This window comes from Hippocampus zosterae, chromosome 4 (assembly GCF_025434085.1).
Source record: "Hippocampus zosterae strain Florida chromosome 4, ASM2543408v3, whole genome shotgun sequence".
NCBI classification, from domain to species: Eukaryota; Metazoa; Chordata; class Actinopteri; order Syngnathiformes; family Syngnathidae; genus Hippocampus; species Hippocampus zosterae.
The window spans coordinates 2,799,542-2,817,733 of NC_067454.1; the positions used below are offsets into that span (position 1 = coordinate 2,799,542).

Below are 18,192 nucleotides of genomic sequence, written 5' to 3' on the forward strand. Positions count from 1 at the left end.
ATATTATAGCAAAAAATATTAGAAAACACACATGCAGCTATTTTTAGATAAACTGGATACAGTTAAGGAGGAGTAAAAAAAAAAAACGTTTTGGTTCACCTCAGTTGTCTCATTTTGTGGCGTAGTTCCAATTTGGGGCGCAAAAATCTTGGCATTAAAAGTGGGACATGCTTAATAGATATTTTCAATACAAGAGAAACAGTGTGCTGGGGGTGTTAAATTCCAACATCCACGGAGGAATGCACCTGATTATCACATTGCTGATTGACAAGTGGACCTGTATTTATGCATACAACTGCATTGGGGTCACTCATTATCTGCTGGAACTGGATTTCAGGTTTCATTTAAAAAAAAAAAATTCTGCGATGCTGTACATACGTACAGATTAGAAAGGTCAAACAGTTTACAATTTCACTATACTTTTTTGGGGGGAGGAGGTTGGAGGGGGCAAAAAAAAACTAAAACTCATACCAAAACAAATTAAAAAAAAAATTATAATGTGCTGCATGACATTGTCCCTGGAAATTTTTAGGCTGTTCCGTGAGACACAAACAAACCAACTAACCCACTTCACCAGGGAACAGAAATTTCAGGTTTGTCGGTCCTCACGTCAATCTCACACAAATCGCCTTCGTTCCTTCCAAGCGTTATTTGACGCAAATGTTTCCATTATGTTGGTCGTTGAAAGTTGTATTCAACTTCCTGTCCACGCGGCCAAAAAACAAACAAAACTTCCGGAACCAGAAAGAAGCAGGATGCTAAGCATACCATAGCGACTTCTCGACAATCTTGGTTCTGAAGACTTCTTCTTGGTCCAGATTGACAGTGCAATAACAGTCCCTCATCCTGTTTGGCCCCGGGTATGGAGGGATGTTTTTGGCTTCTCCTGTACAGAGAGCGAGAAGAAGAAAGGTGAGTGTGTGCTTATGATGCAGGAACGCTGGGGTAAGCAGGAATAAAGTGTTTACTCGGGCAACAATGCTAAAAAGTGACTCTTATTAAAGAACAGCCACAGTAATAAAACACCCTTATATAAGAGTGTACATTTTCACTGAACCACACATGCTCAACACACACGCTCATGACATCATCAAATCCCACAACGTGTATCAGGCAGCACGCCTGTACCAGCACAGATTTTGATTGGGAGGAATGTCGGCGCCATTGACTGTCGGTGCTGGACAGACCTGGGGCGCTTGTGTTTTTTGCGCCAGTAATGGGCAGCATTTTTCACAACCCCGATTTGTTCAGCGGATATGTCAGCGCTGTTGGACAGAGGAGCGTTGGCGAAGAGCGCCGATGCGTATTTGGAACCGTGAGTCGCCGCTTGGAATTGAAGCGGATTTACATGGGTCAGGAGACATGAACCAATCTCTTTTTTCGTCAACGGATGCTACAGCTTCTTGTTGACTTTGAAACTTGGCTCGTAAGCCGACGCGTGCACATTTTGAGCATGACGTCTCTGATCCACTGGTTAAAGGACACTTTGATTCTCTCCTCTTTCATCTCAAACCGCTTCAAACAACAAAGCGTGTGACGGAAAAGCGGTTAGGACTGCACGACTGTCCGTGTTTTATGTAATGTGTTGTGTTTATTATTTTACTTTAGGTTAACTGTTTTTTTTGTCGTGACCGAAAGAACGAAATCCCGGATACAAGCGGCCGAAATGAGTTTTCTCCGCAGGGTGTCCGGGCTCTCCCTTAGAGATAAGGTGAGAAGCTCGGTCATCCGGGAGGGGCTCCGAGTCGAGCCGCTTCTCCTCCACATCGAGAGGAGCCAGATGAGGTGGCTTGGGCATCTGATTCGGATGCCTCCTGAGCGCCTCCCCGGTGAGGTGTTCCGGTCATGTCCCACCGGGAGGAGACCCCGAGGAAGACCCAGGACACGCTGGAAAGACTGTCACCCAGCTGGCCTGGGAACGCCTCGGGATCCCCCGGGGAGAGCTGGAAGAAGTAGCTAGGGAGAGGGAAGTCTGGGCTTCCCTGCTAAAGCTGTTGCCCCCGCGACCCGGCCCCGGATAAGCGGTAGAAGATGGATGGATGGATGGATGGTTAACTGTTTTGTAAAGCGCTTTGTTACAGCTGCCGCTGTTGTGAAAGCCTATATAAATAAGCATGTATTGTATTTTATTGTATTGTATGAGCTTAGTTCTCGTATCGTGGCTACTTTTAAACGGGGCACACTGTCATGGTATGCTTTCACACAACCACTCGACGGGCATTTCGAACAACGTGCCAAGGTTGTTATTGCGCATCGTGCGTGTGTGTGCTTGATGTCTTGATCTGTGAATGAAAGGAACCGAGTGGGACACTTCCTTCATCCTGTCCAAGTCTGCTCTATCTGTTCCTCAAACATATGTGACAGATAGCACTCCCTTTCACAAGAATGCGGTCCAACCACCCACATGGACACGCATGCATGCACACACGGCGCGCGCACGCACGCACACACACAAAGGTAGCGTCCCAGTCCCCTCGTGAGGAACATATTCCCCTTCCACAAAGCCTCAGATGAATAGAAGTCAGCTCTTTGTTATGTTCGCCTTCATCCAGGAGACCCCCCCCCCCCCCACACACACACACTGATAAAAAATTGCGTGTTGAATTTACTCCGCTTTATTTTTTTGTTAAGTGGCCGCGCACAATAGAATCATCCGGTTGCAGGCGCATTTTTGATGAGGTTAAATGCACTGGACGAAATAAAACAGAGTAAATTCCGCACACCATTTTTTTTTTCAGTGCGGCTCAGCAGTCTCAGGGCCACATGTGTTCATTCAACACGCCTCGCTCACATGTGCGCGGCCACATGCAATGATGTCGTTCAGCAACTGAGCTGCAGCAGGTCTATCACCAGTAGTAGTTTGCGCTTGGACTCTGCGTAAGAAGGGCACACGTATGCGTTTGTGTGCTTTTAAGTGTCGAGTAAGACTCAATTCTACTACGACGACCACAGATGTCCTAAATAGAAAGCTAATGTAACTTGAAACGTTTTACAGAGTTACTAAATCATAGAAACAGACCAGTGTAGCCATTGTTAGAGACAAACGAGTGCCAAGTAGATCATCTGGGCATTGACTGTATCTACAAACGGTTTGCTGTGAGCAGAGATATAATACACCGCTTTGTTTCCGTGTGCCTGATGGGGGGAAGGGGAGAAAACAGCAAACAGATTCTCCCCGTGAAAGGACATGATTGATGAGTCGGTTTATCAGTGCATGAATACTCAAGAGATTTTAATCAATTTTACACTTCTATGCCTTTCCATGGGGAGCCTTGCAAACCATCTTTTTTCAGTATGTGTGTGTAAGCACACACACATACACGCACACACCGTTTCTGTGGACCCGGTGACAGTTTGAAGGATGGAAGGTGCGTTAATTTATCCACTCAGTTATTTTTCTTACGGAATTGTGTGACAAAACCATTTCTCAAGAGAATTTCTTCTGGTTCCCAGTGAAAGACCAAAACAGAAAATTAACGCACATTGAAAAAAAATGCTGCGCTGAATTTACTGTTTTATTTTGTCAAGTGGTTGCACAAAAAAGAAAAAAGAAGAAAAAAAATCTGGCTCCACATGCGTCTTTTAAGTAGGTATGTCGTCGACTTAAAAAATGTCTCTGCATCCAAATGATCTGATTTCATTCAACCCTTTAATGAAATAAAATTGAGCAAGTTTACACATTGTTGCAACTGTTAAGAAGAACACGTTGAGCCATTTTTACCATCCTCGAAAAATGTGATGGCGTTGTCGGTCCCGACTTTTGACTTTTTTATAAACAGCATGCAATGAACTTGTGGAGCGATCAGCCCTTCCGGCATGGAAGCCATTTAAAGTGAACGAAAAAAAAATGAATTGCCCTCATTGTTTATTTCATTTGATCAGTGTCAGTTTATGGCCTAGATAGAAGTTGTGACTTTTGGGTTACATTGGGGTCATTGGAACGGAACACTATCGTAAACTGAATAGCTTCTTTATAATAAAAAAAAAGCTGTACGGAGGGTGTTTGTGTGTGTGTGTATTTTCTATGAATGTACTTTTCTAATTTCTTGAAAAAGTAGTCATGGCATACGATGTGTGGAACTGCAAGCTCATTTACTCCTTTATTTAGACTCTGTAAAGTGTGTAAAACAAAACAAATAATAAGATTGTTTGCCATTTGGTGTAACTGGATTGAGCCACTGCTTCGCTCATAACGACAGTTCAAATGGCCTCAGGTTTGTGCTGTCCTATTTTCTCTGCCATTATCTCTTTGCTCCAGTGACTCAATGTCGCTTCTTCCTGGATAAATTGCGATCGAAAAGACAACCTCTCAGATCCGACAAAGTCTAAAAATACTGACGGCATTGGAAGAATTTTCTAAGCATCAATGCATCACAAAGCAAGCCTGTGGCAATGCAACCGAAGGTGATGTGTGCCACTGTGGGGGCTGATTCATACAGCACCGTTCATAAAAACAGCATACAATCATTGACAAAATTCGTAAAGATACCCGAGGTTTAAAAGTGGGATTCCAACCACACCCTGGTGAGTAAAATAAAAAGTAAAACGTTTCTCACCATTATACCCATCAAAAGCTGCCCTTTGAAAGCAAAATGGTGGTCTTGCTTCTCGTCATTGTATGTCTTTACGCCTTTCCATTTTTAAATCGCCTGAACGCTTCACTTTGCTTATTTATTCTCATGTTCATTCCATCACTCAGCAATAATCCTTCATTTCCAATTCCATTCCAATATTTGTTTTCTTCTCATCCATGACCTAATAGGTCCCTCGATTTGGACTGTGGCATCAAGGTTTTCTTTGTAACCAAACCATGGTGGATTTACTTATTTTTCTGTACTGTAAAATCTGCCAGAGGATACAAATGAGTCCTAACACACATTCCATGACTTGTTCTTCTGGGTTCATGTGTTGAAATAGTCAGTTTGATATCGACCTCTATAGCGATAACCAAACTCATCATGTATATTTGGCCAAATGGCTAGTTAATTACTTAATATGGGATGAAAATCTACTTGAACTGGTAAATTTGAAACTCCTGGGATATTATCTAACATCATGACGTTTTTCATCAACCGTTTGCTTTTTTTGAAGTGCAACAAACCGGATGTAGTTGATACTGCTTACCTGTACGACTACATCATTGCTCTGAAAAGCCATACTTAGGTGTATCTACATGGCATTTTTTTATGTGTCTGTCTATCTGTCTAGCTAACTAGCTAGCGAGCTAGCTAGCTAGCTACATAGCTCGCTATCAAGCTCTTTCTCCCTCTCTCTGTAGCTAGTTAGCTATCTAGCTAGCTATCAACCTACCTAGCACACCCCTTTCTCTTTTTGCTTTCTGATTTTCTTTTATTTTGTAACTTTTATGCCCACAGCTTCAATATTCATTTTTGAAACACATTTAAACCTCATTTACATTTTTCCCCGCATCACCCCCCCCCCACCCTCCACCCTCTGTTTTCCTCCAAAGGGTTTGGATTTCATTTTCTCAACTCAATATAAAAAAAGGAAGCAGCCAAAAACAACGGCTTTCGTCCTTTTAGAATACCTCGCCCTTGTATGTGAACAAAACACACACTGCTCTTAGACGGTGTGTGCAAGTGCATATGTACACAAAACAAGATGAGCATATATGAGAGAAAAAAAAAACTGGTGCACGCGAACACTGGGTCAACTCTCCATCCGATTACATGACTGGAGAGTGAATGAGGCAAAGACGGATGGATGCAAGGAAGGCAGCAGGGAGCACAAGTGGCTCAAGCAATGCCCTCAGTGAGATGTGCCGCTTTGTTGATTTTCCTTCTTTGTCGTATGTACAGTTACAGCAAGGGCGACTTATGTTTCTAATTTCCGGCGAATTGAACGCATCCAAGGATACACGGGCATGAACACTTTCAGTCACTGTTTGCACAACACGTAAGGAAGACATGGGCTTTAGGAAATAAATAGCAATGTATGCGAAAGGAAATTATATGCAGAGGACTCAGTGAGTTGTGAGGGGGAACAACTACTGTGGAAGGGAAAGAGAGGGGAGTGGAGAGAAGTTAGCATTGGAGAATGCTACAAGAGGAAATGAGATGAGGAGAAAGGAATTTCAACTGGATCCAAGATGTAGCTTGAAAGCAGCAAAAGCCCCAGTTATGATCCAGTGTGTGTGTGTGTGCGTGTAGTTTATTTTCACAATTCATCTTATTTTGACATCTAAGTAAGTATGTCAGCCTTTCTGAACAAAATGTCAACCAATAATGCTAACACGATGTAAGTAAAAAGTATTGAGGCCACTAACGCAAATCTTAAAGAAACATCCACTCTGATCACATCAAAAAGTGACTAACTGGTTCCTCGGCTCAAAGTCCTGATGCGACATTTCCGCTAACGCATCTTGACATGTTCATCATCTTGACAGGTAAACGTTTACATTCTTCCAAACCACAAGCAGAACAAGCTTGTGGCAATAGTATTTATGCAAAGAACATAACGATGGCAACAAAAACAATCATTAACTTTTACTTAAAATGACAAACACTATTTTTTTTTTATCCAAAGATGGAAACCATGTTTGGTTGAAGCAGTGTTTCTATTTTCAAAGTCAGTATTTCTATTGTGAACTCAGATGACCCCTGATGGCATCACCAGGGTTCTTCGGTTATTATGTGACTCATACCAAAGCCATTGAATGTCAAATATGCAAATTGCACGAAAGCATCTCTTCCGGTTATAAAACCACTGCAGATAATAATGTTAAATTAATTACGAGGCGGATGTGCGAACCGGTCGCCCACCGTGTTGCGCCAGTTGTACTCCAAAATGTTTAAATTCAACTCAAGTAGAGGGGAAAATGTGACAGAATTTTATCAGCATAATAATCATTCAAGTAACAGAAAAAAATAGAGACTCATTCATTCATTCATTCATTCATCTTCCGAGCCGCTTGATCCTCACTAGGGTCGCGGGGGGTGCTGGAGCCTATCCCAGCTGTCTTCGGGCAGTAGGCAGGGGACACCCTGAATCGGTAGCCAGCCAATCGCAGGGCACACATGGACGAACAACCAATCACACTCACACTCACACCTAGGGACAATTTAGAGCGTCCAATCAGCCTGCCACGCATGTTTTTGGAATGTGGGAGGAAACCGGAGCACCGGGAGAAAACCCACGCAGGCCCGGGGAGAACATGCAAACTCCACACAGGGAGGCCGGAGCTGGAATCGAACCCGGTACCTCTGCACTGTGAAGCCGACGTGCTAACCACTGGACTACCGGGCCGCCCAAAAATAGAGAGTCTTACATTCAAATAGAAGTCGCTTCATCTTTTTTTCTTTTCCAGCAATTTTTATAGCAGCGGTGGCACAAGTGCTGCGAGCAGGAGCCTTTTGGAAAAGTGTATTTAGAGTTGATGACTGCTCATGCAGCAAACCGTCGTCCCCGGGGGGGGGGGGGGGCAGGATTGGCTTACTGATCGAACTCATTCCCATGTTGCGCTGGCAACTGCTAATGTTCACACCAATCCGCTAAGTCTCAATGGAAAACTTGAGTGAGACAAAAAATAAACAACCACAAACATGCACTCAAACGCACACTTGCGCAGCTCCATTGTGCAAGTTCACTAAATATGGGGAGACTTGAAACATGTGGATGTGATACAATCCAAATGTTTGCTCGGGTGGCCTTACTTGGCTTTTCAGAAAGACCGATGCTAAGAATAACGTTTATAAGAGGCTTGGATATAGGCTGCATTAATGAAAAAAACACACATCCATCCATCCACCTTCTTCCATTTAAGCTGGGGAGGCCAGACTTCCTTCCTCCCCAGTCACTTCGCCCACCTCTTCCGGGGAAATCCAAAGGCATTCCCGGGACAATCAGCCAACAGAGTCACTCCAGCGCGCCCCTGGGGCCTCTTCCTGGTGGGACGTACCTGGAACACCTCACTACGTTGCCGTCCAGGAGGGACCCTGGGCGGATGCCCGAGCCACCTCAGCTGACTACTTTCAATGGGGAGGAGCAGCAGCCAAGCAAGTCCACCCTTTTCCGATTGAGTAACATGGTCTCGGGTTTACAGGGGCTGATTCTCATCCCAATAGATTCACCGAGAGTGGAAAATTTTGTCTCGATGAAGCCAACAGACGACGTCGTCTGCAAAAAGCAGAGCTGCAATACTGATGTCACCCAACGGACGCCGGCAACACTCGGCTGTGTCTAGAAATTCTGTGCATAAAAGCTACGAAGAAAACCAGATTCAAACGGGAGCCTTAGGGGAATCCAACCCTGACGGGAAACAAATCAAATCGACCTGACACTGGTCGTACAGGGACCCAATTACCCGCCCGGAAACTGCTTACTCCCAGAGCACCGCCCACAAGATCACTTAAGCGCTTCGTGGAACGCCTTTCTCCATGTACCAAACTCCCACGCACCCTCGAGGATCCCGCCGAGGATGTAGTCCGAGGCTACGGTTCTTTTTCACAACTCTGTGTCATTTAAATCACCACTGAGGTTCTCGACTGAGGCTCGAGGTCACGACAGGGACCCCTGAAGGGCAACATCACGGAGCCGCATACTCCGAAGCCTTTATTTACCCCTTCCATCCCCGCATGCGGGGCCTACTGTGGCTATTCCAAGTACCGCTTGCTCATTGCGGCCAGATTACTGAGGAGGACCTTCTGTGTCCGAAACACTGTCTGCGCCTCAAGAGTCAACACAAATGTTTTCAGAAAACATTTGTACTTCCCAGAAAAATTGCTTTCGAGGACAAGGCAGGGGAAGTACCGGTATCGGTGGTTTTCCTTCCCTTCTCATTCGCTCCATGCCTTCTATTCAGTCCGGACAGGGGGAGGTTCGGGAACTTCTGTTAGCCAGCTGTGAAGGGGGTGAGGGGGAGAAGCCGGAGGTGGGGGATTTCTGTCGAAAAAAAAAAGTCACTTTTCCCCTTCCAGTTTCAGGCCCAACAAAAGTCATACATCTCGAGGGGCCGAAATTCAGCTTTTGTAGCACACTACCTCTTGACATCTCAACTCATCCAGTTTCTACCGCTGTGCCGTGTTTCCAAAACACACTTGAACTGAAAGATGCTATGAAATGATAACAACAAGCGATGAGGTCAACACTGAAGCCAATTGGATTAATGCCGGGCAGAGCCAAAGACTTTATACTCATAAACATGAAGTAAGCTACACAATCCAAATGTGGCAATTTGTGCCAGCAACAGATGGACAATATCTGGTTTGACATGTCGTAGAAACATTTCATTTAAGTATCGGTTTGTGCTTGTTTATTTCCCCCAATTTTAAAAACACTGAAATTCACCCCGAGCCCTTTTCAGCTTTATTATTTACTTTCATGATTGATAAGTGGTTCCATTTTAGTTCAGTCTACCAGCAGTTTCATTCTTGGAAATGTATATTTTCCTGTAGCTCAAATAGGTGAATATTGAGATGCTTATGTTGACTCTATTGGCTCTATTTTCATGACCACCGTGAATCTGGCATGGCAGGCGGCACATCTCTGTGCACGAGAGGTTTAGAAACAACCGGTTTGGGTCATTTCTCAGACGAGTGCAAGTTGGCGGATCTATGAGAGGGAGGGCTGCGCAGCTGTGGGAGTTGTCACATCCAACTTCACTAACGGCCAATCAAAGTGGCTCCTTCATTCCCTTAAAGGTTGGAGTCTCAACCTTGCAAAAGCATATCTGCAGTTGGATCCACCCCCCCACCCCACCCCATCCCCTCACTCATGCTTGTTTGCAATCTCCCCCACAACTGGGTCATCCAGTCGGTTGTATAAGGAAATGATTCAGAGCCTTTGTTTACACATGTATGAATGAAATACATTTAACATCAACCTCTCATGTCGCGGAGCTCATAATGTGTGTTAAGGGTCTATTATTTCTGCTCCTCAAGCGACACAAATGTGCCCCTTGGGGAAAATCATTCGACTCACAACCTTCAGAAAGTTTCAGCTTTTCATGGGTAAGAAAGGCAAAGTCAATGAGTGCCCATTATACCCATCAAGGTAAAAATAACCTTTTTTTTTTTTTTTTTTGGTAAGCATAAATGCGGACAATTTGGTAGCCGCATAGCCCACATACTGTTAATCAACCGCAGGGAACACCAACAATTTTCTGCACGGTCAAATTTACGTGCATTTTATATTATTATTCATTCATTCATCTTCCGAGCCGCTTGATCCTCACTAGGGTCGCGGGGGGTGCTGGAGCCCATCCCAGCCGTCACCGGGCAGTAGGCGGGGGACACCCTGAATCGGTTGCCAGCCAATCGCAGGGCACACAGAAACGAACAACCATTCGCACTCACACTCACGCCTAGGGACAATTTAGAGCAGGCATGTCCAAAGTCCGGCCCGGGGGCCAAATCCGGCCCGCGGTCGAATTTCATCCGGCCCTCGGCCCCTGTCATAAAATCAGTGCCGTCTGGCCCGCAGGTTGGGCGCAATGGAACACGTGTTGCATTGACTGAGGTCTCGTAGACTGGTGAGTGATGTTTCATAGAGTACTGCTTCCCTCTAGTGGCTAAATGAGTAATAGCATTCACTAAATGAGTAATAGCATTTAGACACTAGAGGGCATCACTCACGAGTTAACAAGACATCACTCCGTGTTTATATTTGTAAGCTTTTGTTAAATTGTTAATTATTATCATTTTATATTCATGCATTATATTATTTTATGTTAGTTACCTTAATTATACTCTGTTTAATACGTCCTGAAATATTCTTAGGTTGCTTACATGTGATTGGAGAAGAAAAACAGGAAGGCGGGTCGTTACCGGAAGGGGGAGTGTTGGTTGGAGCGTTAGCGGGGAGCGGTTGAGGAGAGAAAAATAAAAAAAGAGAAAGAGTTGTGTTCAAACGAAGTCGTCCTCTCCTTTTTGCCCATTCTAAACGTAGAGCAATCCATTTAAAACCTGCGAACCCTTCAACTTACATATTGACTGATATGTCATATTTCAAATGATCCTTGCAGTTGTGGATATGTGTATTGCTTGTTCATTTCCCTGTTGTTCGAGTCAAAGGTTTTGTGACTATTGAAAAGTCATGGTGATACATTTTATGTTTCAAATCAATCAATTTGCACTCAGGAGACTTCTGTTTAAGAAAAAGTCAAGTGAATAAGCAGTTGCATGTGGTATACCTGTTTCAAATGAACCAAAAGAAATTCTTAAGATTGTTGAAATTAAAATAAAAATGGAAATGTGAAACGGACTGGCTTACTAAAATTTGCTGAACAATATTGTTGTTCAATGTAAAGAATGTCAGCCAAGGTCGGCCCCCCGACATTTTACCACATAAAATCTGGCCCCCCTAGCAAAAAGTTTGGACACCCCTGATTTAGAGTGTTCAATCAGCCTGCCACGCATATTTTTGGAATGTGGGAGGAAACCGGAGCACCCGGAGAAAACCCACGCAGGCCCGGGGAGAACATGCAAACTCCACACAGGGAGGCCGGAGCTGGAATCGAACCCGGTACCTCTGCACTGTGAAGCCGACGTGCTAACCACTGGACTACCGGGCCGCCCTATTTATATTATTATAATTATTATGATTATTATGAGATGTCATATTTTTAATTTCAAATGATCCAGTGGTTTTAAATGAATGCACACATTTCAATGTTTAAAGCTAGTTTTAATGGCTTCAGGAAAAAAATGTAAATTGACCCAAAAGAGTGAACGGACAAGAATCTGGCATTATTAGAAAGTACTTTCTGCACCTACAAAGTATATTCCAGGTGATGTTAATGTGTTAAAAACGCTGTATTTACATTTTAACAAATGAACATTAATCCCCCCCCCACCCCTTTTTTTCTTTTTCCCTCTCTGCCAAGTGTGAAACACCGGTCGTACAGGCTTTATTATAAGTACATTGTGTACTTATTCCAGGTTGATGGTGATATCCGAAGAACATTAACCTGCCATTTACCTCTTAACAAATATTAGCATATGTGCATTGATTTCACACTTATTTTCCCCACCAAGTGTGAGAGGCATTGTTTTGAACCAAAACATTTTTCGTTTGTTGGAAGTGAGATTATATAAAAACTCCATAACCATTCATTCATTCATCTTCCGAGCCGCTTGATCCTCACTAGGGTCGCGGGGGGTGCTGGAGCCCATCCCAGCCGTCTCCGGGCAGTAGGCGGGGGACACCCTGAATCGGGTGCCAGCCAATCACAGGGCACACAGAGACGAACAACCATTCGCACTCACACTCACACCTAGGGACAATTTAGAGTGTTCAATCAGCCTGCCACGCATGTTTTTGGAATGTGGGAGGAAACCGGAGCACCCGGAGAACCAATTTCCATAAATGTTGCTTTTTTTTTTTTAACAGAAAACCCAATAGAGATAGACTATTGCTGCAGTTGTTCCGGCCGCGTGACGACATGAACGTCGTCCGTTTGGACAGCCTCAATTGCTTTCAACACAACAGCGTGGGAGAAGTGAGTGTTGAGTGTTGACCCAACAGCCTCATATTGGTCCAATGACTTGGTCAGCTTTTCTGTGTCAGTAGCACGTCGGCTTCACAGTGCAGCGGTACCGGGTTCGATTCCAGCTCCGGCCTCCCTGTGTGGAGTTTGCATGTTCTCCCCGGGCCTGCGTGGGTTTTCTCCGGGTGCTCCGGTTTCCTCCCACATTCCAAAAACATGCATGGCAGGCTGATTGGACGCTCTAAAATTGTTCCTAGGTGTGAGTGCGGGCGTGCATGGTTGTTTGTTTCTGTGTGCCCTGCGATTGGCTGGCAACCGATTCAGGGTGTCCCCCGCCTACTGCCCGAAGACAGCTGGGATAGGCTCCAGCACCCCCCGCGACCCTCGTGAGGATCAAGCGGCTCGGAAGATGAATGAATGAATGAGTATCATTTATACCAAACGGGTGCCCAAGGAAAAGGCAGATAAATCTTGAAGAGCTTGTTTAAAAGTGTGGCTGACAAACAAAATGCACTCTTTTTTTTCCCACTTGAGCAAACAGTTCATTCTTGGAAGGCACAATTTAGCATGCCATTCAAGCTTGTTTGTGTCTTTTCCCAAGCTTTCGTCTTTGAGTTTGTCGAATTGGAAACAGTTAAAAACAAGTCAAATGCGTGCGCCGTAGTTAATTTGTGCCAAGTTCCACCTACGGCTGTGCCTCTGAGAATCAAGAAGTGACAGATAAAGTGCAGCCCGGGCCACTTCTGTATGCGAGACACCAACTCTGTGTCCCATCGCATCTGCTATGTATTACCTTGATGCCATACAGGAAAAAACACAATTCTTCTGTATTCTAGTGCAGCCAATCAGGAAGCGAATCAGGTGGGGGGGTACTTTCCTGTTTCCTGTTTTACAGACGGTATGTACTGTATGAACACCCACTATCCCTTCTTGGTTTCCGAAAATCAGGGGAGTCATCATCTGGCAAGAGTGTCCCAATAGGAAGTCGTCTCAGAAGCAAAAAAAAGGTTCAGGTCTGAGTCATGGGCCAACCACATGCCAAAGACAATGTGGTGAAAACAGTGTGACGCAAGGGTTGCACAGGCCGATAAGGATCACGCAACTTGACGGTCGCTCGAGAATACGCGGCGGAAACTCGACTGTATATTACAGGGGGTGGTCTCACACCTTGAGCTTCATGGAAGTGATAACAAGTTGCAAATATCAAGCCATAATCATCTACTTATTCAACGCCGAAGTAGGTCCAACTGCTATAATCAAAAATAAATGCCTTTATATGTGAATGCATGATTGACATGTTGTATTTCTTCATTTTTCATCTTCCGAGCCGCTTGATCCTCACTAGGGTCGTGGCGGGTGCTGGAGCCTATCCCAGCTGTCTTCAGGCAGTAGGCGGGGGACACCCTGAATCGGTTGCCAGCCAATCGCAGGGCACACAGAAACGAACTCACACTCACACCTAGGGACAATTTGGAGTGTCCAATCAGCCTGCCACGCATGTTTTTGGAATGTGGGAGGAAACCGGAGCACCCGGAGAAAACCCACGCAGGCCCGGGGAGAACATGCAAACTCCACACAGGGAGGCCGGAGCTGGAATCGAACCCGGTACCTCTGCACTGTGAAGCCCACGTGCTAACCACTGGACTACCGGGCCGCCCATGTTGTATTTCTGATGCATGTAAAGAAATGCTACAAAAAAAATCATTTTGGATGAGCTTGACTGTTTTTGTTCAACCCGTGTGTGTGCCGTCATTTTATTTGAGGGTTTTTTTTTTCTTTTGTTCCTCCCTTCTGTTACGCATTTGGAGTCAAAACAATCCGGGCATCACAGCTAGGATGAATAGGGTGCCAGATGTCAGTGAGATCGTTCCTTATTGACCATGCAGGAATAACAATTAGGGCACACACAGGAAATGAATGTGCGGCTGAATTCATTAAAAAGGCCAAAAATAGAAACATACAGAGCGCATCCCATCTTAGAAGAAACATTTACTATCATCGCGACGGAATGTTTGGGTCACATAACTGAGACCATTTTAGGTGCATTTCACGCAACAACAAAAAAAAATGGAATGACTGGAAGATTATTGAAGGTAACTTCAAATTTGCAAATTTGCATTTCTTAGACTGTAACTACTGAAATTATTATCTATTGCAATGTATGAGATAGGCACCCATTCACAGTGCAGTACACATGTAGCCTTTCGGCAACTATGTATCGTGGACTGCAATGATCATTTCTAAAACGGTCAAGAAAGCTCCAACAGAGCTTTCACTGTAAGACACTTTGAGCATTTCTGGCTCCATTCATAACAAATCAGTGTACGCACTATGCACTTAACGTCTCTTTGCAAACCAGGATACCCTGTGGAGACATCTAAATATAGCAAGCTTTTCCAACAATCAATGACTAGACTGCGGTCGTGGTGGTGTGGTATCATGGGATTTTGAGGATGGCCGTTAGAATATGAACTATACAAAAAAACATGTTCACTTTTTGTCCATTATTTGCGGGCAAATAGAGGCATTGCAATCGGAACAGACGAGATGGCTCTTGTGTGCCAGCCAGCTGCTACATTCCCACAGTCCCCCCCCCCCCCCCGCCCCCCGAAGCCACAAGGCTGTCCAAGTGTCTTTTTCCACTGCACGGACATTTGTTGTACGGTTTACACGGAACCGCATGTGATTTGAATTAGAATAACATTAACAAGACAGATCAGTCTCGCTCCTCCAGCCCTCGGTGCCCGTCTGGCCCATAAACGAGGAGGCATCCATCGAGGCGCTCAGATTGGGGGGGGGGGGGATTCTTTTTTTTTTTCCTTACCTATTTTAATTTTAACGCTCTGAAAAACCCGCAGACCTTCCTCTTCTACCGCCATGCTGTCGCCGTCCCTCAGTTCCCTTTAGCCGGCGGAACGGACGCGGACGTCCACGCTGGTTCGCTTGCAGCCTCTCCAGCAATGGGATATTCCAGAGGTTTTTGCACATCTATGCGCACATAGCTGCGATGGCACTCTGAGCCCCAGCACCGCGTCGCTGGCTGATTGAGAACAATTGAGGACCGCTACAGCTCTCGGTCCGTCACGCAGCAGCGGCAGCAACATCGGCTGTGTGCTGAGGGGGGAGGTGGCTTCGCCGAGCCCCGCCCACTTCTAGGAGGCGTGACCGAGGAAAGGAAGTCAGACGTTGTGGAGATGAAAAGACGAACTAGCATAATCTATTCCGTTCGGATGCGAGAGCTCTATAAACGCGAAGATGGCCGTGTAGTTGATGCTCACTTTTGATTGTCTGTCACCGTGGTATTGTTTTAACAGTATCAGAAGTGGCAGACGTACTCACAGTCTTGACTGAAGTAAAAGTACAGATTTTTAAAAAAGGAGAAGTACTGATTTCAAAGATGGCACCACATCGATGTTAGCGGGCTATATCCCCGTCAGAAATCTGTTTGGCCCCAGTTAACTTGACTCGCACTTTATTTTATCTTCTAAAATAAATATCGAGATGATTTTCCTTGCCTCCCTGTGTATCAATTTATCAAACTTTATTAATATAGTACTTTTCATACATCGGTCAAGCCATTACAAAATCTTCCAACTGCACATTGTCCTCATTCGGAGCTTCCAAGAGATGAATTACCTTGTCTTATTTTTTTCTTCAAAAAATAAAATAAAATAAATAAAGTTGGTCAAATGCTTTTCATGACAGAATGTCTGTTGGGTTTGGGGGAGGGGGTGGTCATGAGTAGGCATTAATCACCCCTCAAACACAGCATCATGCTGATGGCTAAATTACAGAGAAAAGGAACAGCCCATAATTATGGTCTTCTTCAGAATGTATAATTTTAGCAGTTGGCAAGGCTGGTCGCCATGCCCACATACTTGAATTTGAACCCATCTCTGAGCTTTGGCAATGAATGTTCGTGTTTCCTGCAGTGACTCCGCCGCAACTGATTGGTACCTAAATCGAATGGATTGCAGATGTTTTCTCAACAATAAAATCATTGAGGTATTCGATCCATAACCATGACTTGAGCAAGATGTGGTGGTGTGAAGAAATGCTAGTACAATATGGTACTTTATAACTATCAACAGAAACCTTGTCATATTCTCTGCTGCCAATTGTTATTTTCAACAAATTAGCGTGACAGTAAGTCATAGAACACAAAGAGTCCTGGATAGGAATGGATCCACTTTTCCTGTTGACACTGATCTCGGGACAGATTTAACATAAGGAAGTCCAACTGAAAGTGTTGACCTGACCTGTGGGATGTATGTCTGGGAGGGATCAAAGGTCCATTCAGGTGGAAAGCCCAAGGCTATTATCAGGCCACATTCGAGCCTACTGGACCACGCCTACGAGACCATAATGGCCACAATTCTCAAAATAACCCGGCACTGGTGCGGAACATACGACCTCAGCTGGCCAAGCCAGAGATGTGGGCGTAAGGAGCAGTTGGACTTCCCCTTCACCAGAAATCACAGCTTGCTGCACTGTCGAGATTAGCAGTGACTGCTTTGGAAAAGCTCTAAAGCTAATTAGGCTGCATCTCAGCTAGACATGCCCGACAGCAGAAATCATACTCTCCACACGTTGCGGCACACCGAGTGTTCATATTAGTGAGCTGGTAATGCGTGTATCCGTGGCTATCTGGAGCGGTGTGCCCATTTTCAAACACAATAACCAATCTTGTGAGTGACGAATGAAACCGCACTGCTCCCGCCAAAGCTACTATATCAGTGACCCCAAATCCCAGCATTTGCAGGAAAAAAAAACAACAATAATTGTGTCGGTCTACCAAGCTAGCCACATCCTGCAGCATCTAGGATGCACACTTGCTGTATCATATCGAGAAATAACGGCTAGAACCAGATTGTATTTCATGTAGCTGTTGTGACTACGCCCTGTGGCAAACCACAAGCCTGTGAGTGAAACTGTGTGTACTTTTCTCTGCGGTAGATTTTAGACCTTTAGGAGCCTCATTTAACATAATGTATGGCAACTAAATTAAAGAAAAATGGAACGATGTTTGCAAAAATGTGTACCTGCATGACAAAGGCAAAGAAAATGTAATGCAATGTAAGGCAGTTTTATTGATATCGCACATTTTATATACCAGGCAACTCACTGTGCTTCACACAAGCAAGGAAACAACATCACCAACACATCAGTTAATGATATTCAGAATCAAAGCAGATAAAAACAAGAGTAGCCTCCCAAAATTACTAAATGAACATGTATTGACACATTCAAAGAAAACTTGAAAAACATTCACTAAAAGAAAAACTATTGTAAAATTGTAAAATTGTAAAAAGGACTTCAATGGGATGAAAAGCAAAGTGTTTTTAACCTGGATTTAAAGACATTGCAGCATAAAAGCTAAATGCATTCATTCATCTTCCGAGCCGCTTGATCCTCACTAGGGTCGCGGGGGGTGCTGGAGCCTATCCCAGCTGTCTTCGGGCAGTAGGCGGGGGACACCCTGAATCGGTTGCCAGCCAATCGCAGGGCACACAGAAACGAACAACCATTCGCACTCGCACTCACACCTAGGGACAATTTAGAGTGGTCAATCAGTCTGCCACGCATGTTTTTGGAATGTGGGAGGAAACCGGAGCACCCGGAGAAAACCCACGCAGGCCCGGGGAGAACGTGCAAACTCCACACAGGGAGGCCGGAGCTGGAATCGAACCCGGTACCTCCGCACTGTGAAGCCGACGTGCTAACCACTGGACTCCCGGGCCGCCTAA

At 44.8% G+C, this 18,192-nt stretch overlaps 1 protein-coding gene and 1 long non-coding RNA gene across 4 annotated transcripts in view; both read right to left on the reverse strand.

Annotated features, from left to right (window-relative positions):
* Positions 1-18,192, reverse strand: part of rasa3 (RAS p21 protein activator 3) — a 221,221-nt gene that overhangs the window by 25,512 nt on the left and 177,517 nt on the right. Inside the window, exons 1-2 of one of the 3 annotated variants that reach the window (XM_052062460.1) lie at positions 15,270-15,559; positions 769-886 (exon numbers count right to left, since the gene is read on the reverse strand). The exons of 1 other annotated variant lie outside the window; for it this stretch is intronic. In XM_052062460.1, coding sequence (XP_051918420.1) covers positions 769-886; positions 15,270-15,324 — 173 coding nt within the window. In that variant the 5' untranslated portion in view covers positions 15,325-15,559. Of the gene's footprint in view, positions 1-768; positions 887-15,269; positions 15,560-18,192 lie in introns of those variants that run through there. One more of the 3 variants, XM_052062461.1, reaches the window with a different exon arrangement.
* Positions 11,623-13,747, reverse strand: LOC127598991 (uncharacterized). The gene is made up of 2 exons (XR_007961984.1): positions 12,304-13,747; positions 11,623-12,056 (listed from the first exon to the last, which is right to left on the reverse strand). It is a non-coding gene; the product is annotated as an uncharacterized LOC127598991 (long non-coding RNA).